General features: G+C 40.1%; 1 protein-coding gene across 3 annotated transcripts in view; it reads right to left on the reverse strand.

Annotated features, from left to right (window-relative positions):
* Positions 1-25,712, reverse strand: part of FBXL5 (F-box and leucine rich repeat protein 5) — a 35,900-nt gene extending 10,188 nt beyond the window's left edge. Inside the window, exons 1-9 of one of the 3 annotated variants that reach the window (XM_068679944.1) lie at positions 25,539-25,712; positions 12,261-12,476; positions 10,388-10,483; positions 8,886-9,000; positions 6,473-6,655; positions 3,910-4,035; positions 2,810-2,958; positions 2,538-2,620; positions 347-1,069 (exon numbers count right to left, since the gene is read on the reverse strand). In XM_068679944.1, the coding sequence (XP_068536045.1) occupies positions 347-1,069; positions 2,538-2,620; positions 2,810-2,958; positions 3,910-4,035; positions 6,473-6,655; positions 8,886-9,000; positions 10,388-10,483; positions 12,261-12,476; positions 25,539-25,691 (1,844 nt within the window). In that variant the 5' untranslated portion in view covers positions 25,692-25,712. Of the gene's footprint in view, positions 1-346; positions 1,070-2,537; positions 2,621-2,809; positions 2,959-3,909; positions 4,036-6,472; positions 6,656-8,816; positions 9,001-10,387; positions 10,484-12,260; positions 12,477-17,687; positions 17,748-25,538 lie in introns of those variants that run through there. The other 2 variants (XM_068679943.1, XM_068679945.1) reach the window with 2 other exon arrangements.

Below are 25,712 nucleotides of genomic sequence, written 5' to 3' on the forward strand. Positions count from 1 at the left end.
CACTGAATTTCCTAACAAGAAATTACTACAAATCAAATATAGAAGTATAAATAAATACTGTCCGTTTGCCTACTGCAAATGAATTTACAAAAGTACTTTATTCCAGGGAAGATGTCAAAAAAAGCTTTTTAGAATCCTTTCACTCAAAGGAAAAGTTGGAGAAAGTTTTCAAGTCTGGTACCATAAATATTTTAAGATGGATGCAAAGATCACTTAAGACTTACCAGATTTTTTCAGTAAAAATATTTATACTGAAACTAGGCCAATATAACCCAGAGCAACCCAACTGCAACAAGTACCAATAAAAACCCTACTGCAGCGAAATAGCTCAGAAATGTCTTTTCACCTGAGAGCACGGTCTGTGATCTGGTAACACCCAGACAGACTGAGAAACTGAAGAACTCGTGCAGTCTCTTCATCTGGTTTTTCACTCCCAGAGTATGTTAAGTCTTTTTTCTCTGACTGTTTAGTCCTTATTGTTTTCCTACACAGTGCAGAGGACTCTGGAAGTGCTTGAATAGTTCTTAGTGCCGTCCCAGCACAACAAAATGAGTGACCGCAGTAAATCAAGTCAGTAGAAGCACAGTGCTGCTGCCACCCTCTAGTCCTTAAGCCATAAATGTCTCTACTGCAGCAAGATGCAGGACAATTAATAGGGGATGTTGGTTCCATGAGGCAAAACCCTTCAACATTCCTGTGTCTCCACTCTGCAGCATCTTCGATGTCAGCTAAATCATCTGCATCTAGCATCCACACGTACGCAGAACTGAAGTTTTCTGAGCTGTCAGCGTCAGTCCAATGATGCTCACTGTCTCTCCCCTCGATAAAGTCTTCATTGTTGATTTCATGCAAACAATTATACTTCTTGCTGGACTGCAGAGTAATCTCTCTGTTTTTCCACAAGGTCTTAGCATTCCTGTTTCTGCAGCCTTTTAGAAAACCCCTGTTATGGTGAGTTGATATGATGCCCAGAGCTCTGGAAATCCTCTCTATCGCCACATCCGTGATTTTTTCACATCCAGACAGATCAAGGTGGCGAAGATTTTGACAACAACCAAGTGAAGACCAACTGAAATCAGAAGAAACAAATGACTTATGTTTGCTCAGAAACAGCTGTTATGGATAAATATACAAAAAAAAGATTAAATAAGGGAGATACTTTATTAATTCACAGATTAGATAAAGAAGTCCATATTTGTTCAACATGTAGTAATTTTTAAAGACAGCAGACCAAATGCATATGGGACAACAACTTCAAAAAGCAGTTTCTGCCATGCATAATGCTGGTACCAAGAGCCAAGTAACTTAGAGAAATCATGCAGTTCACTTTTTTCAGCTTTCTGAGAAGTTAACTTACTGAATTAGTAACATTCACAAAGAAAAGAAACGTGAGGTGTAATATTCAGTTCAAAGTATTTTAATACTTTTTTCCTATTTGAGTTTAAGATTGCCTGTTTATCCACACTCGAGTACCAGAGTACTTAGACCCTATATCTTTCTCTCAAGAACTTTCCACTTGTTTCAGAAAGAATAGCTGGATTCCTGAAGCATGCTTTGTGTATGTTATTAATTATCCCATAGAGGTGATTACTCCTAGATTGCTATGGAAACAGACCTTGACATTAATGCAAACTCACCCGTTCAGCCTTGTATTTTTCAACTGAAACTGAAATTAGATCTGCAGTACCATTGCTGCATTATTAACTACAACAGTACATAGCTGATTTAACCTTTGCCTATTCACAGTTAATGTTAGTGTTTTCCGTATATGATTATTTTCATTTATAGCAAACCAAATCCATTTTCCCAAATTACAGATTTTAAGGCTGGAAATACAGATATAAGGAGGGACCGAGAATCTAAATTTCATGGGAGACTGACACAAAAAGATCAAGTTCTGAAGCATGCAAATTCCATAAAGGTCTTTATTTCAGTTAAATCTTCTACAAGCTACCATGCTGGTAACATTTTGTGTTGTTAGCACACACAACTTGAGAGCACTGTATGATTAAATTGCTGCACATAAACAGCCACTGAGTTGCAGTATCACGTTAAGACCCATTTGTGCTGGCTCCACATTTATGCATCATCCCACTGGTTTTAATGAGATTTCTGCAGACTTTTGTAAAACTCAGGAGTCCACAGTAATACACCTAGGCCCTAGAACTTTCCCCACCATTTGATCAGCAACTCAAAAAGCAGTATTCCAAATGCTATTGGCTGTATCAGACCAAAAACTACAGTAATTAACTCCCAAAATTAAATCTATGAAAAAATTAAAGTTGTTAATGTTATACATAACAATTTAATTTTGTGTTATCTATACTTTGATAAATTTGTAATAGTTAAGACAAGATAGTAAATAGCAAAGCAGAACTTTGTAATGGCCGTTTCATTCATTCGTTACTCTGGTTTAGTCCTTTGTTCTGTGTGAACCCTGACCGATTTATTTTGGTCTCATGCTGGCAATGGAGTAAGGACATGCTTGAATGTTTTCCCCCTTTTTATTTATTTTTAAAAAACAACCATTAGCTAACCTTTCAAATGCAGAGTCTGAAACATCAGTTTGAGTGAGATCCAAATATTCCAAGTTGGGACAAAGCTCCAGGATCTGTCTAACCTGGAAAAGGAAGAATAATCAGCAAAGTCTAGCCAAGGTTGCAAACAATGTCAGAGACAACATATGAATTTACATTCTTTTGAATTGCAACTTGTTTTCACAACCAGTGTGCTTTAAACTTGGGCACAACGGTTATTAATTCCAGGCTGCACAGCCACAATTATTAAATGCTGGTTTCAAGTTACATACCATTTTGCTAGACACTGCAGAACTGTAGGCTAGTACTAATGTCTTCACTGAGGAGCCTACATGTGGGAGGACATTTTGAATTAAGCCATGAAGCAAATGTTTTTCCATTTGTGCTATATTAATGGCAAGTGAATCTTCAGCTGCTTCTTCTGAAAAATTAAAAAAAAGAAGACTTAACATTGTAAGTCATTTGGAATCTACACTGTCAGCTTACGTTACAGAAGTTATCAGAAAACCAAAGAAAGCCTAACAAAGCTTAGGTTTCATAAAGTACCCTACATCAAAACTTCTGCTGAATTCTAGTTCCATACTTCAGCCCCATCTTTAAAATCTTGTTGGTCTTTCCAACAATCCTGAAGATTTTAACACCAACAGCAAGTAAAAATAGTAGAAGACTTAACAGAAAATTAACGGTTAAGGACTCTGAGAAACATTTACTACAGATTATGAACTATTCAAAGCAGTCTGGGGCAGCTATTTCCACTGACTTGCTTAATGAATTGAAATACAACATCACGGGGCATTTCACATCCCGTGATGTAAAAGCTTATGATAGGTTTTACTTTCGATCTAGAACGCATTAGAATGCAATATGATTCACCCAAACTTTCTAAAAGATAAAGTCTTTTACCTCCCTTCCTAACTCCAGAAGTATCCCCATAACTCTTCTTTCACCTGTGCTCATGGTTGCTACCTCCTAGATGAGCTATTTCAGCACATCAATACCAGCTGCCTTTTTGTTGTCAATGTCTCCCCTGTATTCTCATCAATCTGAGAGTCAGGATGAAAACAGGGAAAAAGTGCACTCCTTTCAGGAACACTAAGTAGTTCCTAGACAAAACTTCAAGTTCTTTTTTACTGTATAAATCTACTTGGCTTAGAAAGCATTTAATCTAGATAAGAAAGTGTTGCTGTATCTGTCATTGATTCCATGTACATAGAATCAACTACAAAAAAATGGTAGTTGGAATTGATTTTATACGAGGAGACTCCATTTTATGAGTTTATTATATAGCTATGTAATCTGTAGAAAAAAAAAGAACTTCAGAAAAGAACTAAGGTCTAAGAACTTCAGAACTTAAAAATCAGAATTTACTTACCAGATTCATCTATGTCAGCATCTTCATCCCATTCCTGGAAAGCACGACATTCATCTTTTCTATTTTTCACCCATTCCTCATCAGGTTCTGTCTCAGTATCTGCTGCAGGACCACTATACCAATCACCTACTCATCAATAGAGAGAGATGAACACAAACTTTTCTCATTAGAGCAGAAAACAGCAATAACTTCTCAGTATACTGTGACTGAGACATATCTTCATAAAGATATGAAATAAAAAAAAATTTGCATTTGTCTCAACTAAGGTTGGCCTAACCCTGGACATAAGTCACGTTTGGTTGATATTTTAAAGCTAGAGATCCCTGAAACAACTGCAGTACCATTACACAGATCATTGCCTATTATGCTATTCCTGAGACATGCCTTCTGTCCTTATTTCCTTAGTAGGGACCAATGATTGCAGAAATAAAAATGATTATGGAATATCTGGTCTGTGCAAGTGCTAAATTCTTTATGGTCGCTAAATTAACCACAAGCTTCTTGTTTAGCACTTGGTTTGAGGCATTTCTGTTTTCCTTGGGAAACTCACAACCATATAGCCCATCAGTATGTATTTTATTAGTCTGTTTTCAGTCACTGCACATGACAACTCCATAAGCACACACCCCAAATCCCAGAAGGAGCCTACTTACAACAGCTGTACAACACAATTATAACCTATTTGACTCAAATCAATAGATAATTGTTTTCTAGAACATCTGGATGAACACAAGTATCAGGACAACTCTGTTTTAGCTGTAAGGGAATCCCATTATCACCAAGAGCCACTGCACAAGCACAAGCTATGGATATACTGTAGTGTTGGGCTTGGGATAACCATGTCTGCTACCTCCCTTAGCGTAGATACACTTCAGACAAAAAGAGCTTATCCCACTAACTCACTAGCAGGAAATCCTATTATCCCACAGAAAAGAGCAACCCCTGTTAAATAGTTTCTTATTTAAGCAATGCAGACAAGTGATGACAAAATCCTAACTATTTGTCAACCAAGTGAAGGAAAAAGTTTTCATGACACTACTCATATACCTTATCCCACCTTCAAAATACAGAGAAAGCCTCAAAAACCCTGCCTGTATGAGAAAAAAAGTTAAAAATTAAACCAAGTCTGTGGATATATATATATATTTTTTTTTTTAAAACATCCCCCCCTCCACTTGGCAGTAATTCCTATTTGAGAGGCTTCCACCCAGTTTAGAGCACTTCTCCACAAATGACTGCGTTAGTAAGTATAGACAGTACGTCATGGGAATGGCTTCCTGTTGTGCCAAAACCAGGTTCAGGAGTAGGCCAATTTAAGCAGATGCCAATTATCTCTTCTGTGTGGCATGTAAGTATAAAGTTAACTAGGTTTCAGGTGAAAATTCAACAAATTTGAACTCTGAAACCCTCCCACATACCCGCTCCAGCTCTGGAACCAATCTATTATTGTAAGTTAGATTCATTCAGCCAAAAAAATTAATTCCAAACAGAAAGTCATTTAACTCCTCTCTGCCCTGTACAGACTTTAGAAGCCATAAAGGTACAAAAGAGAAAAAAAAGAGTTCTTAGCTTTTAGGTCAATAGTCTAAGTTTTAAACTAACTTTATTAAAATCTTAGAAGACATGAAATACTGCTTATTAAAAAACACATTCAGCTCAACCACAGGCACAGCATCAATCGTGTAGCCTGCAATGCCATACTCCAGTGATTGTTTAATATTCACACACCTCTGGACAAATACTAATATTTATATTTTAAGCTACAGATACACCCCAATGTCTCTCATAACTGGCCTTAACATAATACAGAGTATTTTGTTTGAACAGGTGCTTTTGCAAACGTTATGTTTCTCAGCGGAAAAATTTAAAGAACACGAGTCTGACGAACAGAAGCTGGAGCACACCACCTCTTAGTCCTTACTGCAGTACAAGGTAAGATATTTAAAGAACCAATAATAAAGCTAGCATACGCAGTTTCCTTGAAGTTTGTATATAAAAAGCAAGAATAGGTTACAATGAAGTGCTACAACTCTGTTGTTCCGAACTTCAACTCTGCAGTTAGTGTGAGTCACAAGGCATACATCCCCAAGGAAAACATACTAGTCAGGAACCGACAAAAATATATTTTATTTCTACCTAGTAACACAATAATATGAAAATATTACTGTAATAGTAGCAGTATTTAAAACTCAAAACCCCTTACACTATAATTACGATGTGGTACTAGTGAGCACACTTGTTAACATTAACTCAAGACAACAACCCTCAGTAAAACTAATAAACAGTTTGTATGTAAGAGCTATTCATGAGCAATGACCAACTCAGTGTTTAGTTTTGTCATGCCTCCATCTTGCTGTTTTTTGTTTTTTTAATTGATGCTGCTTGTTTGTTTTTTTTAATTCAACCAAGTTTCAAGGCAGCCCCCCTGCCAAAAGCACACAACCTTTCCAAAATGCTCAGCTTTCAGGATCATTGTATGACATGACAGCTGATAAAACATTATTTGCTACTGACTCAAACTGTAATTGACGTGCTTTCAAAGAAATAATTAAATTTAACTTACCTCTGGCCCAGCGAACAGGATAAAGATGCTTCCAAAGAGATCCAGTTTTAGCCAACTGTGACCATTCAGTGCTTACTTGACTACACTGACATAACTCTTGGGGGTTAAGGTAACTGAAAATGGTCACCATTACTTCAGGAGGAAGATTAGTAATATTTGTGGTGTGCCCTGTTACTTCGGTTTCTGAAATATAGAAAGTTTGTGTTAAGTGAAGTAAATCCTCATAGCTTTAAATAATAACGGTGTAACTACATTTTGACTACATCAACGAAAAAACATATTAAAGTGTTTAAAACAATTGTTTGATAAAAGAAAAGAAGAAAACAGGTGTTTTTTCGTCTTTAAAAAGCTTCCTCTTTAATGCCACCTTCAAAAAAAAAAAAGCTTAGTTTTCTGTTTGCCATTTTCCCAACTGGCTAGTTCTTCCCCTACCCCACAACTCTGATCCCACAAGACTCCAAGAAAGCCCTAGACAAAAATAAACTGCTCTTACTCTACCACAGCAAGATAGCAAATACTGCTTTCATAACTGGAAAGCTTTAAAAATATGCCTTATGTCATACATGATATATATACCTGCTTTGCCAGATTCCCAATAAATAGTATCAGCACTGTACAAAGTCTGCCAGCTGGGCCCATTCTCACTGAAAGCACTCAACCTCTTTGACTGGGACACAGCAAGAAATCCATACTTAGCTGTTTGTAGCTGTCTTTTTTATTTCAAGCTTTAACTGGAAATATAAGCAATTAAGGTGGCACTAAATATTAGGTCAGACACTAAAAATCAACTACTATAACCTATACTTTAATGGACAACAGCAGGAACCATCTCCAATAGCTCTCCTGTATTGCCACAGTACCTAAAGATCCGTAAACTAACATATTTAGTGCTTTGGCTAGATATGGGTTTGTGTTTCTTTTTGCTGTTTTAGAGATTTTTCAATGCCTTGTACAAAGTCAAATTACTTGAGAAAAAAATATTTCCAAAATGTTTTTAGGAGTCCTTAGAAATAGCAGATTTCACATACTTTGTGTCCTAATTTGTAAGGCTTTACTGTGAGACACGGATCAGGTTTCTCTTCTTTGCAGAAAAGCTTTGAAGGTAACCATAACAAAAATAATTTGCCCTATCGTAATCTGTTACTACTTCAAAAACAAAGATGTGTAACTCCAGTTTCAACTGATGAATCCATGTATTCATCTAGATACCTGGCAAGTCATTGCAGACACTACAGTGAATTTCACACTAAAATTTCACTACAACTGCACACTACAGCTGTGATATTTTCTTTCTTTTCTAAGAAGGAAAGATACATTTCACTTTCCCTAAATTCTAGAACACAGCTGTTGCAGAGTTGGTACTGTCCCAAAACTGCAATTCCAGCTAGACATAATAATGGCAAGCAAAGCCATAAAGCTACTTTTGTCCTATTCAGTTGTTCAGACTCAAAAGTATTTCACACCATAAACAGCAACGTTTTCTGAAGGCTTGACCTGAAGGGTAGAAAATAACCAGTTCAGTAGTTCAAAAGTCAAGTTTCATCAAAGAAATGGTTCCAGAACAGAGTTTTTCTGATGAGAGCGCCACACCTTATCAAAACCAAAGAGTAAGCTATTTGTCAGTCTCACCCCAGTATTACACTTCTGGTACATTAATCCTTCTTCCTTGGTACATTAACTCTTCTTCATTTGTTAAGAGTGAGAACAGTAAGCATGGAGGATGCAGGCTGTTTCAACAGTCAGAATACAAGCCTGAAGTGCACATCAGTAGCATTTATTCTAAGTTTCATCAGGAAAGGTAGAGTTAGATGAATGCAAATTAAACATCCACTTTCAGAATGCACATTTCAACTGACCTACTCACACTGTACAGATTCATACCCTTGCACTAACTCCACAAACACAGCTCCTTCCTTTCTGATTCCCCAGATTAACTGTAAATATCGTTAGTTGACTAACTATTCTCTGTTACTAAACCATCAGTAAAAAAAAGCTTACAAAACAGGCCTGAAAAACAACTATTAAAGGCTGGGTCTGCAAACAGAAAACATAATTTTTATGAGTATGAAATTAAAATTTAAGTATTGTTTCTACCTGTTTATTGTATCAAGTATTATCACGGGAGGGAGGAAAGGGGAAGAAGTCTGAGAAAAGATAAACAGTATCAGATACAGTGATGTTTGCCAAAAACCTGTATGATACAATAAGTCTTCACGTTTCAAAACTGTTTTGAAGAAATTTCTATTTCACAAAAATTATTTTAACTAAAGTACTGTACTGGTAGATATGCCACTGGTGTGGCTTTTTAGGCAAAAACTGCTTTCACTTTAATTAAATGCTTCACCTTGATCTGCCTTCTCATCCACAGAATACTTAAAGACCTTCTGAAGCTCTTCAGCTTGATTCCACTTACTAAGACCTCTGAATTCTGCAGCCTCCTTTTGTGAGCAGTGTTGTGCAATTACTTTCTTCTTAATATCTTTCAGTTCTTCATAAGTAAAGTATTCCATCAACATTGGCTGAAAAACCTAAAGCAAAAAAAAATAAAGTGCAGTGCTGACACAGATCTACCAAGACAGAAATTTCCTGTTTCCATTCTTCCCCAAGCAAAACATGGCGTACGTAGATGGTCCTGTCCTTAGGTTCATTCCAGTTTTAAGTTCTAACCCTGTGCTTACCAATGGGTCCCTGAAGAGCCTCAGGCATGCTGTTTACCTGTTATCCTCAACAGAAAAGGGAAGTGACTAAACTAAGCAATTTATCAATGTACTCACACGCAATGCAAAGTGGCAAGGCAGAAAAAACATGAGGGAAGATTTCTCTTAGACCTCGGAAGATTTGTTCTCTCCAGAAGATGCTTCCCACTTTTTGGATACCCATAAATCATCAGACTGGCAGTACTAGTCTTTATGTTTCAAATATAGGTCAGAGGCTGTTTGGGAGTGTCAGTTTGAGTCATGAAGCACTGGTTTATAGGACTTCTTTTAAGTTTTGCTAGGCCATATGACAATTGCACTTTCTTTTGGACTTATACTCTTTCACATTTAGAAGTTATAAAACACATACCATAATTTTAAGAGCGAATAGTATTTTAAAGCTTTTTTCCTTTTTTTAAAGAAAAGGGAAGGAAGACTTTTTTTTTTTTTTTTTAATATTTTCACAGGTCTAGCAAGTCACAATAATGGTACCAAAGTTACAATAATGCATTCTGTTTCTCTTACTTATTGTTCCCACAGTTTTAAAATTTTCAGGCACCTTAATACTACATCATCTGTTCTTATAAATGGATTGTTTTATACTGTTAAACCATCTGTACGACAACATCATGAAACAAATTAAGCGCAATATCACGTTTAATACTGATGCTGTTCCTCTTTACCTGAGCCCTACTGTGATATTCTGGATATTTCATGTAACTAAACCCCTGCTTAAAGGTTATTTGTAACAAAAACAATTGCATGTACAGGTATGTATATAACACAAACCTTGATTATCCCTCTCATTATACAATGTTAATCATTTCAACTTTTCAGCAGTATTTTAATCTACCACCATCAGTCAAAAGGAGGCAATAGCATACCATGTGTCAAGTAACTTCCTGGTAAGCAGCTACACCTGCTGTGAACAAATGCCAGCCCCAGTGGACTTGTTACCAACTTTCAGAAGGACCAGGATTTCACCATAAACTTTCAGTATATTCACTGTTCTAGAACGTGTCACATACCATTTACAGATTACAATGACACCACAGTTCTGAATGCAAATCGAGGTGTTTTTTTTGTTGTTGTTTTGTTGATTTTTTTTTTTTTTACACAATTCTGTTTTAGTTATTATGCCAATCTCTTAAAGCCTTTGTCTCCGCACAGTCATTTCAAACCACAAGGAAGATCAGCGTACTATTTGAGAGCTACGTACCTCCTCTTCCTCTTTCATATGAGGAAGGAAATCCCTGGTAAAGGCTTCCAATCTTTCCTTCAGCTGTTTCGCATAGTTTAGCTGTTCATATTCATTCTGAAAAGAAAAAAGATTTAACTTATCTAACCCTGTCCATCCATTCAGGGGTTGAACTATTAGACAAACCGGTATTTCAACACAAAGACCATGTATGCAGTACGTTCTGTGATGCTGTTTGCTGTATTTAGTGGTAAGAATGCGTTAAACTTTAAATTTCTTGACAAGCTGGCAGTCTGTATTGATCTGCTTCTAGGCAGAACAAAGTATTCCTTTCCTGCCAGATTCTAGTTTATTTTCTTATCAGATATGAATTAGCTTGTCTAATCATATTTTCACTTTAGAGCAAAGACCTGAAGCCTGCCAATCTACAGTCAAACCTGAAGTTCAAAGTAGTTAGACTAATCTAAATATTTGCATATTTTGCCCAAGAATTCTTCCAGAATATAGTAATTCCATTTCATCTTCTAACTGCATATATTTTACATAAGTTACTCTACTATCAAGCATCAAAATTATAATCATAAATTACAGTCCTATGGGTTTTCTATGTAAATGTACATGTATTTACTTTTGAAGTGGAAAGAACTTCAAAATAGAGATGTGACTTTAATATTAAATTTCTTCCAACCTCATCTATCAATTTATTAGCTTGTTCTTTGTGCCAGCAATAAGTCGGTTCTTTAGCCTGTCCCATAATTGCAACATACAGAAGTTCCTCATAGTTCTTACAGTAAATGTTGTAAGTTTTTCTTTTCAAGCTTTTATAACATTAAGAAATCCTATTACAGGAAAATCCTAAGCTATGAGTTTAAATCAAAGTAATCGCAAAAAAAGAAGTTAGACAATTAACATATCTAAAGGAAGTTAGAAAAAGTCTTTTTTTCCATATAAGAAGTCAATACAAGCAACAGAATAACACTAACACCCTATTATAGAGGCTATAACACAAATCCAAATGTTCGTTTTCTCTCTCCTTCACATTCCTTCGTGTTCTAATTCATTAACGGAAACAAAACAAATTTTAACGTTTGATATTCAAGGAAAAAAATTATGTGCAAGATTCTAGTTCAAACACCACTCTGGATATCAAATATGCTGTTGATTGATTACATTCTACTATTTTGCTTACTGAAAATACAGAACATCTATACATTTCTAAACACCACATTATTAATGGAGACTGTAGTTCTTAGAGTTAAGGAAGGGGGAGTTGAATTGTGTACCCTAGAGAAATGATACAACATGATCAAGATGAATTCCTCTCCAGCAGATTCCAACACGAAAAAGCCAGCTGGAGAAGGAACATGTGGAGTTACTCGAGGACTGGAACTCCAGCAGCATTACAGAGCAACAGATTACTGGCAGGAGTGCATTACTTGCCAACAGAATAAAACAATGCACTTTTTTTTCCTAGGTCCTGTGATGATCTCCACTTGTGACAATAATACAGTTCTATGTGCCCCCCAGAAAAAATACCCAGGCTTTCCTAACAAGTTAATAAAAACTAGAGTTTCTAGTCAAACAGTTGCACCAAGTAGCAGAGCAGTCTTCATATTTGAAACTCTCACTCTGTCTCCAAGATATCTCCAGTTATGAAGTGATAGACTTATCTCTATGCCACAAAATAGATCCCTGATAAGAGTTTTTACTAGAGGTTTAGTAACTGCAGTAAATGGCAAAAGAATTTCAGTTAGCAAGTGGAAAATCAAGTAATAACAGGTGTTTCATTTCTTCCTAATTTATTTTTAGAGAAAATTAAGAAAAGTTGAGGCAAACTAACATGTAATCACAGCACATTTTTCCTTAGGAAAAGTCCTTCTTAGAGTCTGCTTACCTTTACATTCTTTAACCCTTTCTCAAACAAGCTGAGCATCTCAGAGAGTTTGTTGTCCGAGTGCACGTTGTACACTGTCCGGCTCCGTTGCTGAAGTAAGCCAATGATACACTCATTTTCAATCTGCTCATGCATTTTGAATTCCTTGAACGTGGCATAGAGGGATTGCAGAAGAGCCCGAAAGTCATTGTTGTTGGAGAAGTTGGTCTTGGACAGCTAGGAGAAAGAAAAGCTCATAAAAATCAACAAACAAGAACATATCAAGGTCAAGTTAAACCATTAGAACAGGTATTAGATCCTGTTATTCATTGCTCCCATTACTTTCAGCATAAAAGCTGAAAACCTTCTGTTATAAAGAAAATGGCAAAAATGAGATTTGAGTGTGCAGTTCAAGTAAATCACTTCAAAGACATCAAAAATGTGGGTAATTAATGCTCTTGAAGCTTCCAATCTTCAAGCACAAGAGATTAAGATCACATATTCAAGTACATATATAGGAACACATCGTTTTTAATAAAAACTTCCCCATAACTTAGCTAATTGTTGCAACAGAATGTGATTTAAGACAACTTCTTCCAGACACAGGCAGAATTAATAGGGAACGTGTGCTGGGTTTAGACGTCGTGAGACAGGTTAGTTTTACCCTACTGATGATGTGTTGTTGCGATGTGTTGAATAGATTAGCAAAGATTTCTAACATCCATGTATTAATATGACTTTGGGAACTACTGGAACTATTTAGAGAATGTTTTAAGTATTTTAAACTTTATGGCTGACTTGTCATTTTTATTTTTTTAACAAAAACTGACAAGATTTTCATGCAAAACCCTCAAACTCGTTTTTTTTTAAAAAAATTAAAAGCTCATTACACACTGTTGTTTCACATATAGGTTTCTCCTTACAGTTCATTAAAACAGTAAGCCATCCACAGTCAATTCTGAACTCCCAAGGTAAGCTACCCAAATGGTTTTACTACCATGTTGTGCTCTGTGAATAAGGTTAAGTAAACTAAGGGATTTCATTGCACAATTCTTTGATTTCCAGCAGCAACTACGTAATTGTATTTCCCACTACAGGCTCTGAAAAAAAAACCACGAAGCTATAAACTTCAGAAACATTACAAGGAACTAATTACAAGATAACTGCAGAAGTTTCACAAGGCATAATGTATGCAATAATGTACACTTTGAGAAGAGTTTCTAATTGCCAAAAAGCAGATTACATTTAACCAGGAAAATGCTGAAGGCAACCCTCTCATTCCACATGGATACAGAAAGCTTAAGACTGCAGTTAAGTAGCAAGGTGACTTTTAAAAAGGGAAGATTATCCTCGAAAGAGCGATGTTATTATAGCATTAATTTTAGGAAGCCAGAGTTGTATTTAAGGAACATAAACCAACCTTGGGAAACCCTGAAATAAATAGATGTAGGAAGATTTCCTGGCAGAAATCAAGGCAACCTCCCCAGACTGGCAGCTAACCAAAAGGCCCAGCCACTTCCCGAGGTCTGTGTGCAGGTGCTCGCTGATAAGGCTGTTATCAGCCCTGGAGTTCACCTTGCGTATGGCACAGGAGGAGGACTGAGTTTTAGCCAGGGCATAAAAACTGCATTAGCTGTTTGTACAGGTTTCTCATGGACTGAGAGCCAACAGATCAAGACAGCACAAAGACCTAAGTTACACGGTAAGCCGTTTTTACATACGCACATGCAGACACAGTCATCATAAACTGCATTTTCAAACTGCGTTTTCCTTTGGTGAATGTTAAAAAAAAATAATGGTATTTTTCCATTCTTATGTCTTATTCTGCGTGCGGCTTCAAGAACCACAGCCCAGAGCAGTACACAGAGCAAGCATTCTACAAGCAAAAATATTTTAATTCAATTCAGAAAACAAGCCACTGAAGTATTCCAGAAGTGTTTTGGTCACAAAAAAAAAAAAAATCCCAAAACTAAGATTTTTGTTGGAAATGGGAAACACACATATTTTCATATACTACCTTCATACCTCAATGCTAACCATGAGCTATGACTCCCCAAACACCAATCACTCAGGAAATGGACCAAATGAAGTACTGACCCGTTCTGGCAGCACAGCGTCACCTCCGGGCAGCCACAGCAGTGGCAGGGAAGAGCTGGAAACCCGCCAGGGCTTACACAACACCCCAGCAGTTGTGCTGCCCGTACACTGCTGCATGCTCTACTTGCACACGAGCAAAGCAACAGCCATTAGGAAAATGCACTGACTTAGCCTCAGATGAGATCAAAAATAGGGTAAAATTAAATCTTTTTCAATATCTTTCAGACCAGCTACCAACAGGTCATGATTGACCTTTCTGCTTGTGATGCTGCGTCTGGATATATTCCTCACCTTCAGCCATTTGCCACTCTGACTTCAGTGATGGTGCAGCTTGCTTTCTGATACAGTATTTCCCTTCACTAAGGACTGCCTCAAACTGTTCATTCACCCCTTAAGGATGCACAATACCTGCAGTCAGTCCCAAGCACCATTTTCCCCAAGAATCTTACTCGTTCCCAAAAGCTTAGCCTTTTGACTGATGTAAACACTGAGACAAGACTGATGAAGTGTGCAGCAGGAGGGTTAGAGATAAATGGATTTTGCTGGTGGGTACAGGAAAAAAAAAAAATCACAAGTTTGGTTCTGATACAAAATAGTATCTTCTTGTATTCCTGACTCAAGCCTTTTCAACACATACTTCTGCTGTACCTATCCACCACCACCATCAAACTCAGAATAAACGAAGAATCCACTTGTGCATTCAATTTAAGAGTTCCTATCATAAGCGTCTTGTTAGAGAAGCCGCTGTAACGTGAAATACCTGCATACCCTGCTCCTCTGCTACCGGAGCTTCCAGCAGATAGCCAAGAGATTAAGAACTATGGAGAGGATGTCGAAAGCTTAATGACTCTACTTGAATCAGCAACTGGTACATTAAAAAGGTCAGCTGGAGCTGAAGAAAGCTGGCTTTTCAGAGGCCAGGTAGCCTAGCAACAAAGTCACTCGGTCAGATCTGCAATTTCATTACCAGGCCTAATGAAGTCTTACGAGGGGCACCAAGAGCATTAGCAGAGGGCAGCTGCTCCTCCCCAAGGCCCGCATTTCGCCAGCTCTAGGTGAGGGAAAAGCGGTGCAGAAGTTGTGCAGTGCAAGAAGGAAACTGCCTCCCCAGGCTCAGGCAGACAATCCTAAGGGAGCGGCAGGGTGGAGGACATGGCCTGTATTTTATTTGCTGACTGGTTAAAGATACAAAGCACAGTACGTGTGAGATCCCTGAGCTGACTTGCACCACTAAACTGATTAGCACTGCTGCAGGTATTAGGGGTATCTGCGAGCTTGCTGTCCTTCTGAAGACATTACATTTAAACAAGTCCACGTTTGTAAGTCTTAGACTGAGCCAACAGCACGTCTGATATGGGGTTTGCAACACAAGCTAGTTCAGGAGCGGTATCACAGACACCAAAGAGAAATTCCTGGTGCCTCCCAAGGCCTCGTACTGGAGCTCCAGAAGACAGCCACCAGCCAGAGCACCGGAACAAGCAAGGGACAGTGCCAGTCACTGCCACCTCTGCTTCAGTTTAGGGACCTCTGCTCTAAGTGTACGAGCAGCCAGCAGCTCTAAAAACTAAGTGCAAACTTGATTTTTAATTTCAAGCTCTTAAAAAGAGATCTGTCAAGTTATCACCTCTGCTTTCTGAATACCGTGGAAGATGCATCAGTAATTCAAGGGCAGCTGCAGTGCCAGCAGTGAGAGGAAGCAGGAGGTCACAAAACAGACTTAATCTGTTCCAAATCCCAGCACAGCATGGAGACAGACATGCTACGTAAGAGCAGTATTCTCCTCTAAAGTTCTTTGTATCTAAATTGACAACTTATGTTGTTTGTTTTTTTTACAGTGTGAGATACTTAAAACAATGACTGAAATAAAATCAGAAATGCAGGCTTTCCAGCGATGCTGAAAAAGATGTGTACTAAGATTAGGAAAAAGTAGAATGTAAAACTTCTTGCCATCGACGCAAGACCAGGTAACTCCATCCTCCCTTTGCAGGAAGACTTTAACACTAAATTACATGATCACTTAATTAACCTAATTTTTTAAACGTTAAATTACTCAAAGAATCACACACGTGGTAGAGATCCTTGTACCTCAGGCACACATTTTAGGCGAGAGTCCGACTCCCTGAGCCCACAGAGCCACTAACACACTCAAGATGAGCACACAGAGACACAGCAAACAAACGCCCTTCCTTGCAGTAAGCTGCCATCTCGTGTTTGTGCTCCAAGAACAAGATGACAATACCAGCAAGCTTAACTGTGATTGCTATTTATACAGAGCTTCATGTTCACAACACTCAACTGAAGGGAATTCAACAATCAACTCTTGCACCTCTTTTGTATCTTTAGTGTTTTCATTAAAAAAAAAAAAAACCCTTTGTCAAATGAAAACAAAGGTACTTCCAGCCACAATGGATGGATCTTGGCAATAAAGAGGCTCAGAACCACTCCAATTGCACAGTAACTGTCACTGAACAAAACACCGTATTTAGTTTCCTCCTGAAAGCATTTTACATATTCATCAATAAATACACAAAAAGTGTCTTCCTATAAGAAAATTCACATTTCTGAGAAGTGAATTTACTGCAAGTTAGCTAAAACAGTGATTTCCTAATATTTATGCCAAAAATATGTTTAATGAGTAGAGGTTTGCTTCCTTAAAAACATCCACGCACACGATCGACAGGTAAGGAGAAAAGCAGCAAACAGGAAGAAGTAAGAAGCATGCTGCTCTTACCGGACTAGCCCAATGATAAGCAAAGCCTATATTCTGTGCAAACTTTTCAAGTTATGAGTATCTTGCTATATTCTCAACTACAGGCTGGAAAATAAAAAAACAAAAACTGAAGAAAGAACAGGAAAGGGCAAATTGTATTTCTACTCTGCCCAAAGGTTTTACACGTTTGAGGTAGAACTACTAAGATTAAAACTAAAAGTTCACCAAACACAGTTTCATACAAAGGCTTTCCCCATCAGTACCCAAAACTCCTCAACAACCTTTAACCCTAACAATTCAGTCGGGAATAACAACAAAAAGATCATTTAGTCTTTTTCCCTTTTTCATGCATCACCACAGTAGCATTTTTAATAGCCCATTCCCATATATTTTTATTTTCATGTGTAATCGCTGTGCTTAAGACTTATAGAAACAGACGATTGGCACTAGAGTTGAAATACAAAAATAGTAAATATTCCTGATGATCAAAGCAGAGCAGATTTCTACCACTTGTAACTCAGATTTAAAAACTCACTAAATATAGTAAAATTTTCATTGTTCAGCAGACAGACCACTGATTTAAAAGCTAACATTTTTAAAACAGAAAAGTAATAGGGGGAAAAAACGCAGCACAGCCTTACCAGGCAGCCACAAGTTTTCACTTCTGCATTTTTAGGTATTACCATTTCACATATGCAATAGCACTAAAACTGAAAGGACAGGAACTTGGATTCTGCAGAGATATTATCTTTGTTTTATGAGGAAGAAAATGAAGGGTCAAAGACCAGAACAAGGTGTGCCTGTATCAATACACAGAGCACATGGTTTCAGGTTATACTTAATCCACCACAAATTAGGGGGTGGGATGGAGGAAGAAACACCCAGAAGCAGCAGCTCTGTCCCTGCTTCCAGCTGTACCTCCCTACCCTTTCCCTGGAATGTGCTCCAGCAATTACAGAGCTGCAGGATGAACCTGATCACTTTACTGATCCACAAAGCAGCACACGGTGCCTCTTCAGCAGGTTCCTTTCTCACCTGGTCAGGGCTCTAGGCTGAGCGACAGCCTGCAGTGACATCCAGGTACATCAACATCTGTCTGAGACCACAAGGAGTTCAGTTCTTGAACTTATCACAGAATCACAGAATTTCTAGGTTGGAAGAGACCTCAAGATCATCGAGTCCAACCTCTGACCTAATGCTAACAGTCCCCACTAAACCATATCCCTAAGCTCTACATCTAAATGTCTTTTAAAGACATCCAGGGATGGTGACTCCACCACTTCCCTGGGCAGCCTGTTGCAGTGTTTAACAACCCTTAACTAAACTAAGCTAAACTTAGCTAAACTACTTCACAATCCAGCTTTTCTGATGTATAAAGCCTTAAATCAGAGGACTCATTCAGGTTTTGTTGTTGTTTTCTTAAACTCTGGGTGCTTTTCTTAGCTGTGGGTCTACCCAAATTAAGAGTAATCAGTACGGCAGGACAGGACCAGGACCTGGCCCAGCCTGTGGAGGGACTCATGAAGAAATTTAAAACTTCCAAAAGCTCCTAACTTGGTTTCTAGGTAATCCTGTCCTCCATGCAATCTCATCAGTTGTTTTGTGGCTTAAAGAAAACCTTAAAATAGCATTTGGGGGACCCACTGCATTACCACAAACATTAAGGGTCATTTTATGGATAATTTTCCCCTCCAAGAGCACTAGCAATGGCGCAGGTAAAGTCTTATATTCTGTATTTTGAAAGGCTGTGGTCAAGCTGATAAATGCCAAGCATGAGAGAACAGTGGATCTAGAAAAAATAAACTGAAATATTTTCACTTTTATTGAGGTCTTCCACCTCTCTCTCATGTTACAGACACAATCAATTTCTGCCACTGAATACCTGTAGGAAAGTTTTGGGCTCATGAAGGACTTTTCACAAAGACCTAAGCAACTGTGCAGCACTGCACCAGAATTTTCAATGAGGCAGCTGCTACGAGTGTCAGACCTCCTCAGGGACTCAAGCAGAACACATGGCCAGGGAAGCAGAGGTAAGATCATCTAAGCAATTTCCGCAAGAGAAGCTCTACCAGGCACGATGAGATCCAGGTATTCATGAAGGTTGCAGAGATGAACCCAAAGAAACACCAAAGAAATGTCTAGTGAAGACATGAAACACATGTGCCTCATATGAAAGTACAATGAACACCTGCAATGATGTTATTCAGTTGTGTAGCACCATTTCTCACGCACATTTAATATTCCTTGCAAGATTTTTCCCTTTTTGTATTCTCACACAGGTAGATTCCTACTTAGCCACGGCCTTTTGTCCGTCTGTCTGGGAGTATCTGAAGTCCCAAGGGTGAAACAAAGCTAGCCTCAAGGCTCCCCTCCATGCCCTCGCTGCAGTAACTCAAACCACAGGCACAGCAAAAATACCTTTGCTTCTCTGCACCAGCCTCACTGCAACGTCCTAACACAATCGAACGTTGGCACTGAAAAAAAATCATTTTAGGTATGCACTGCAAAAACAAGGAGAGCCATCCCTCTCTGAAGAATTACAGCTTACACTATATTTAATCAACTATTTCAGAAATTATAAAGCATACCCTCAGGTAAGTGCATGCCACCTGTATGAATGCCGGCACATACTAATTACAGTTTCTAGCTTTTTTAAGGCATCAGTTTGAGGTTTTCTGTGGTTTTTTGTTTTTTTTTGGTTGGGTGGTTTTTTGTTTGCTTGTTTTGTTTTTTCTTTTTTTGATGCCACAGAATAGAAAAGAAATAAATTGTTGTTGCTTAAAACAGAGAAGGGCAAAGGTGAGTTGTTGCTGTTCTCCACAGCAGGCTAGAACACAGGACAAAAGATCAGAGCTACACATGAAGGGTGAACAGAAAACTTTCTTTTACAATTTGAGGGCAAAAATAGGTGCTAAGCAATTACCCGGGGAAAAAACCTGCTACTGCGTCTGGCATAAGAAAACATCTGGGGATAGCTTATGATAGCGAAAGAGAGAGATAAAAAGGAGAAGCATCCAACAGGTAAGAAAAAACTTTTCATTAAAGAAATAATAGAGATAGAAGGGCTTGATGAAGCAGCAGGATCTAAAAGAGGAGTAAAATTATTCGGGCCTGAAAAGACTCACTTCAACTCCAAACACAGATGTCCCTCATTTAAATCTCCTTTGGCACTTTACTTAAAATGCATTTGCTTTAAAAGCAGTTATTTAAAACATATTGTCATTTTCAGATCCATCTTCAAAATGTTCTTCTGCATGAAGAATTAGACCGAGGCTGTTATTTCCCAGTAGGCACAGCACGAAGTTACCGAACTATTCAGCATCTAACAGCTAGGACAGAAAGAGGGCTGGGGGAGTCTGATGAAATAGTTCGAGGCACGGACAGCAAATTTTTCACACATCTCTGGACGCTAACATGGAGGCTTAATTCCCTTCCACCTGCCTGCAAGGCCCAACTAGCTGACCATTTGCAACTTATTAACACTAACCATCCTAATTAGCCATTTACTTGTTCTAAATCTAGGTAAGAATGAAAGCAGGTTCCCAATGCATCACAACGTTAATTGGTAATAACTGAGTACTGTGAATTTCTAAATCAACACACGCTAATTGCCATTCATTTTCCACCGCTCCTTCAATGTACCCAAATCCCTTTTCAGTGTTTCAGAAAAACCAAAAGCTTTACTATTATTATTATTTTATTGGAAACAGACTTATCTTCACAGAACAGTCATTCTGTTCTTAGGGATATCTGGCAGAAATACTTCTGGCTTTGAAATGGAAAGTCAAAATGTTAATTGTTTAATGTTTCAGCCCCCCTGCTGCCATAAAAAGCGCAGTCTTGTGTGGTCACCTAATTCCCTCATCAATGCTTTACAACATCAATTCAACTTAATCCAGGAGTATTTTTCCTCTCCCCAAATGGTTTATCTGTAATATTCTTACTGTAAGAACATCACAAATACAACATTTAAAAATGGTTTGTTCCCTTCAGCAGAGTCCCAAACTTGCGAAGTAGAGAAGTGACTCAAGCATGGTAGAAAGCTATTGAAACAGACACAAAAGGTGAAAGAAATTGGAGTTATCAAAAGGAATAATTATTAGGAAATGAAGAGAGGAACTTTTAGCTATAGAGGCATTTAGAAAAGAATCCTACAAAACGAGCCAAGAACATAACACTGCTGGTAACAGAACAGGATTTACAATATAAATAAGGACTCACTAACAAGTAGCAGAGGGCACAAAAAGAACAGCAAACATGTCAATATAGACAAATTTAAAAAAAAATAATACCATCTATATACTTAAATATATGATTTAACAGGAAAGGCAGAAAGATGACAACAGAAAAACTGTCATCTTAGCTTTAGCCTTCAGAAGGAAGATCAGACAATATTTATATTTCCAGAAACTAACTTTTAAGAAACGGTCAGAAATGTAGGCTAGAAAACAAAAAGACTAGTTAAATCTTGAAACAAGTTCTATGTATTCAACTCAGCAGAACAATAGACCCAAATTTCCCAGAAGAACCAGCCAAAGCAATTACTGAACCATTAGAAGTAACAGCTGAGATCTTCTGCAGAGAGGGCAGATCGCAGAAGACCGAAGTCAGGCAAACCTAGGAAAAACCCTAGACGTTTCTGCTCCAACACCCAAAGGTTGCACAACGCAGCGGAGCTGCTGGAGCAGATGTTTACTCCTGCAAGGGCGAGCCCTGTTCTCTCCTCCCATACCGCCAACCTGGCTCTGGAGCTCGCCTGACCTCTTAGCGAGCCAGTTTTACTGAGCTGCCTTTCGCTTGGGTGAGCTCGCTGCTCATCAAGGGGCCAGACAAGCAATAATTAACCCTTCCCGAAGCAGCTAGCTGTCACCTCCATTTGCTCACTGTACTGAATCTCACGCTAATTTTGTGAGGCAGTGAGAAAGATTTCAGAGCAAGTTACCCATCAGCGCCACGGCATTACAGCATTCAGGCCATGACTCCGCTTCCTTTCACTAACAGCCTGAGTTTGCTGGGTTATTTATCAGGTTCATCTCAGGAAAGCCTGAACGAACCCTCTGCTTAGAAAACATGCTCCAGCTGCAAAACCACCACGAGACAACAGTTTGAAATCCCACCCAGCGATACCAGGTGTCTGATGTGGGGGAGGCTCAGCCAAAATTTTATTCCAAGTGTGCATCTAGACCAGTCGCTATTTCAGTAGCCTGGAACTTGAATTAACAACCAGATTCTTTTTCAGTACGGAATTTGATTTCCTTTTGGTAAGATAACCAATCTTCTCAGGAGGAAGATAATACGATACACATTACAGGCCATGATTTCTCTGTTTTTCACAGCTTGTTTTGCTTTACAGCCTTTCAGCAAACTAACACTGCACACAGGAAACCGCACGGCAGCTCAAGCACCTGGCAGTAGTGCTCTGAAAACAGCGCCCGATGTTTACAGCTAGAGCAGAATGGGATTTTTAACACCTAATCGGCAGCGATCTCTGCTGCCTCGTGACAGGATACTTTCAGCCATGGCGTGGAAAGGGAGAAAGCTGCTAAAAACACAATCTGCAAGTGGTGCATCCACAAGGTCATAACACAGCCACAGAAATGGTTTCTGCTGGACACCAACACGCTGATGGGGATAACTGCAAACTGCTACGGATCTGAGAGTCCTCAGACAGGCACAGGGTTACAGGGAAGGCCAAAGCAGGCATGCGGCTATTAGAAAAGACTGCAGAGCACCATATCCAACACGCATCAGCTCTACTCAACACCAGCAGCAACTCGTTTTGCACAACACATTTCAGGCAGAAGTAGACGTAATTAGGCTGAGGTTTCCCAGTAGCTCACGCCAATCTAGCTGCTGGCTGCCACGGTCCCACCCTCTCTGCCTTGCGTTGGCTTCAGTGCTCATCTGACAAGCTCTTACTGGCAACACAACATCAGCAGAAAAATTACCCCGCTTAAAAAAAAAAAAAAAATGTTTTCTGCCAGCTTAGAGCCTTTGTGAGTCACTAAGCGCCGATGGGAGCAAGGGAGGCACGGCCTCAGCAGCAGCCTGATAGCTTGCAGTGTTGTGGGCAGCAGCGAGGAGAGCTGACAAAAGCAACAAGTTCGCTGAGGGGCAGCCAGTGTGACCCCCGCATACGGCTGGGTGCCTTGGTTTGCTGTCCAGAGAGCAGGTAACTCCGATGGGGGCCATGGCTATGATTTATAACTACCTTCCTGACAGCGAAGAGCAGCTCACTAGAGATAGGCAAACACTATCGGCTCTATTTGTAGCAAAGATGATGTCAGGCGTTACGAAAACCATTTTCACTGTAGGGACTGTTACCCTAGCGCTCCTCTCCCTGTAGGGGCGTGCTTCCCCGAGGACCTACCAGGCCACGTGACAGACGCGAGAGCTTTGTGGGTTTCCTTACAAAACAGAATTTTGGTTATTCTTACTACGGAAGTCCCAGGCGCTGTGTTCAATGCATCTGAAATGGCATGTAGGAATGCAGCAAAAGCAGGAAGAAATCATTGCTAGCACCAGTAAGGAGACAAGGATAACTTTTAAAGAGACACATCAAACTTCTTCACGTGTCTGATTCCCTCTTCTGCCTCGCACCAAGTTCTGGAAGAACAAAATAAACTGCAGCTCTCACTCCTCACCTAGTATTTAAGGTACCTGGTTACTCTACCCATCAAAAACCTTAGAGTTGATGCCCTGAAAAGCAAAGATGCACCCATCTCACCCTCACTAACATTTTGGGGAATTTACTATACTGAAGAACTAACCTGACAGCCACTATTTAACACCACACAGGGCACATGAGGATCGGTAGGTAATATATAATTCACGAAATTAAAGACCACTCAAGGGCAAACTAAATTTACAAAGCGCATGGCTTTACGGATTATAATTGACATGTAAGCAGAACTAATGTCTCATCTAATTACATCATCTCAATCACACGAGGGAAGGCAAACAGATCACAGATTTTTTTCTGATGCAAAGCTAGCGTTACTCAAACACAGAGGTCATGGGCCAGGCACGGCCTTCAAGCTCTGAAACGGGGTTAAAGGATGCAAGATTGAACACTTCAAAAATATACATACACACATAAATCCCCATGGCTACGCTTCTTGAAAAGAAAAAGGAAGCAAGCAGACTCCTGTATGTTAAAAAAAATTAGGAAGATGAGAGATTATGTTCACTGCAGACCAGGTAGTTTTATCAAATTTGCTAATATTTAAGAAAGCTAGAATTCCTGCCCAGGTAGTTTTACTTCCAGCAAGTAAAGCATAGCAAAATGTCATGGTAAATTTGATCAAAACTTTGTGGGAGGTTCAAAGTAGCAGCCAAGCCCCTCTAAGGATCAGAAATCCAAGAGTATCAGCAAATGACTACAGTACCTGGTGCTTCAAGAAAACCCTGTTCAGCCACTGTGAACACCATGCTCAATACTGCAGCAGGGGGCAAGGGGAGAAGAGTCCCATGTGTTCGCTTCCCTTCCTGCAAAGTCCCCTCTGTTAAGATATCACAGACTCCTGTGCAGCCACAGATTAAAATCAAAACCAACAAAACAACCCGACCACAAACACCCTCGGTGTTAGCGACCTGAACAGGCCCAAAGGGGGGTCCGCTGAGCCCCGGGGCAGGACAGGGGGGCACGGGAAAGGGAAGGGAGGACTCCCCCGTCCTGCCTGCAGCAGTAAACTGCTGCACTGCTTCTTGTGTAACTGCTGCCTCCTTTTTAAGCGCCTGCTAGCCCACCTGGGTGTGCAAACAGCCACTTCTACTCACAGATGGGAGGCATTACTTCTTTCCTTGGGTTGCTGGCTCTGAAGTATTTGCCTGTAGCCCTTCATAGAGTTGTTAGGGTTGGAAAACACCTCCAAGATCATCTGGTCCAACCACCCCCCTACCACTAGCACCCACTAAGCCATGTCCCTAAGCACCAGGTCCAACCTTCCCTTGAACACCCCCAGGGACAGTGACTCTGCCACCTCCCTGGGCAACCCGTCCCAGCGCCTGACTGCTCTTTCTGAGAGGAAATATCCCCTCATTTCCAACCTGAACCTCCCCTGGCGCAACTTGAGGCCGTTCCCTCTGGTCCTGTCACTGGGTACCTGCGAGAAGGGGCCAACCCCAGCTCCCCACACCTCCCCCTCAGGGCGCAGCAAGGCCTCCCCTCAGCCCCCTCCTCCCCACACCACACACCCCCAGCTCCTCACAGCACCAAACTTCTCCTCCCAGCACCACCCCAGCCCGCGCTGCCCAGCGCGGAGCGCACAAACACCAACAAACGCGGGGGAAAACTCTTTTTTATCCCCCCCCACCCCAGCAGCACCCCGGAGGCGCTGAGGGCGCGCACCCACCCCCCGTGACGGGGCTGAGGGGGGTGAGGGGGGGCGCTGAGGGGAGGCGGCGCGCTGACAGCTGCGCACTCTCCAAAAACCCCTCCGGGGAGCGGAGCGGGGCAGAGGCCGGCCCCGCCCGGTCGCCGCCGCCGTTACCTTGTCGCAGTAGAGCCCGACGAGCTGCTTCATCCGCCAGTGCGGCGCCGAGAAGACGTCCACCTCCTCGGGGAAGGGAGCCATGTTCTCCCCATAGAGCCCCGCCGGCACCGGCGGCGCTAACGGCGGCGGCGACACCCCCCCAGCGCGCATGCGCGGGGAGGGAGGGGGAGG

This window comes from Anas acuta, chromosome 4, assembly GCF_963932015.1.
Source record: "Anas acuta chromosome 4, bAnaAcu1.1, whole genome shotgun sequence".
NCBI lineage: Eukaryota > Metazoa > Chordata > Aves > Anseriformes > Anatidae > Anas > Anas acuta.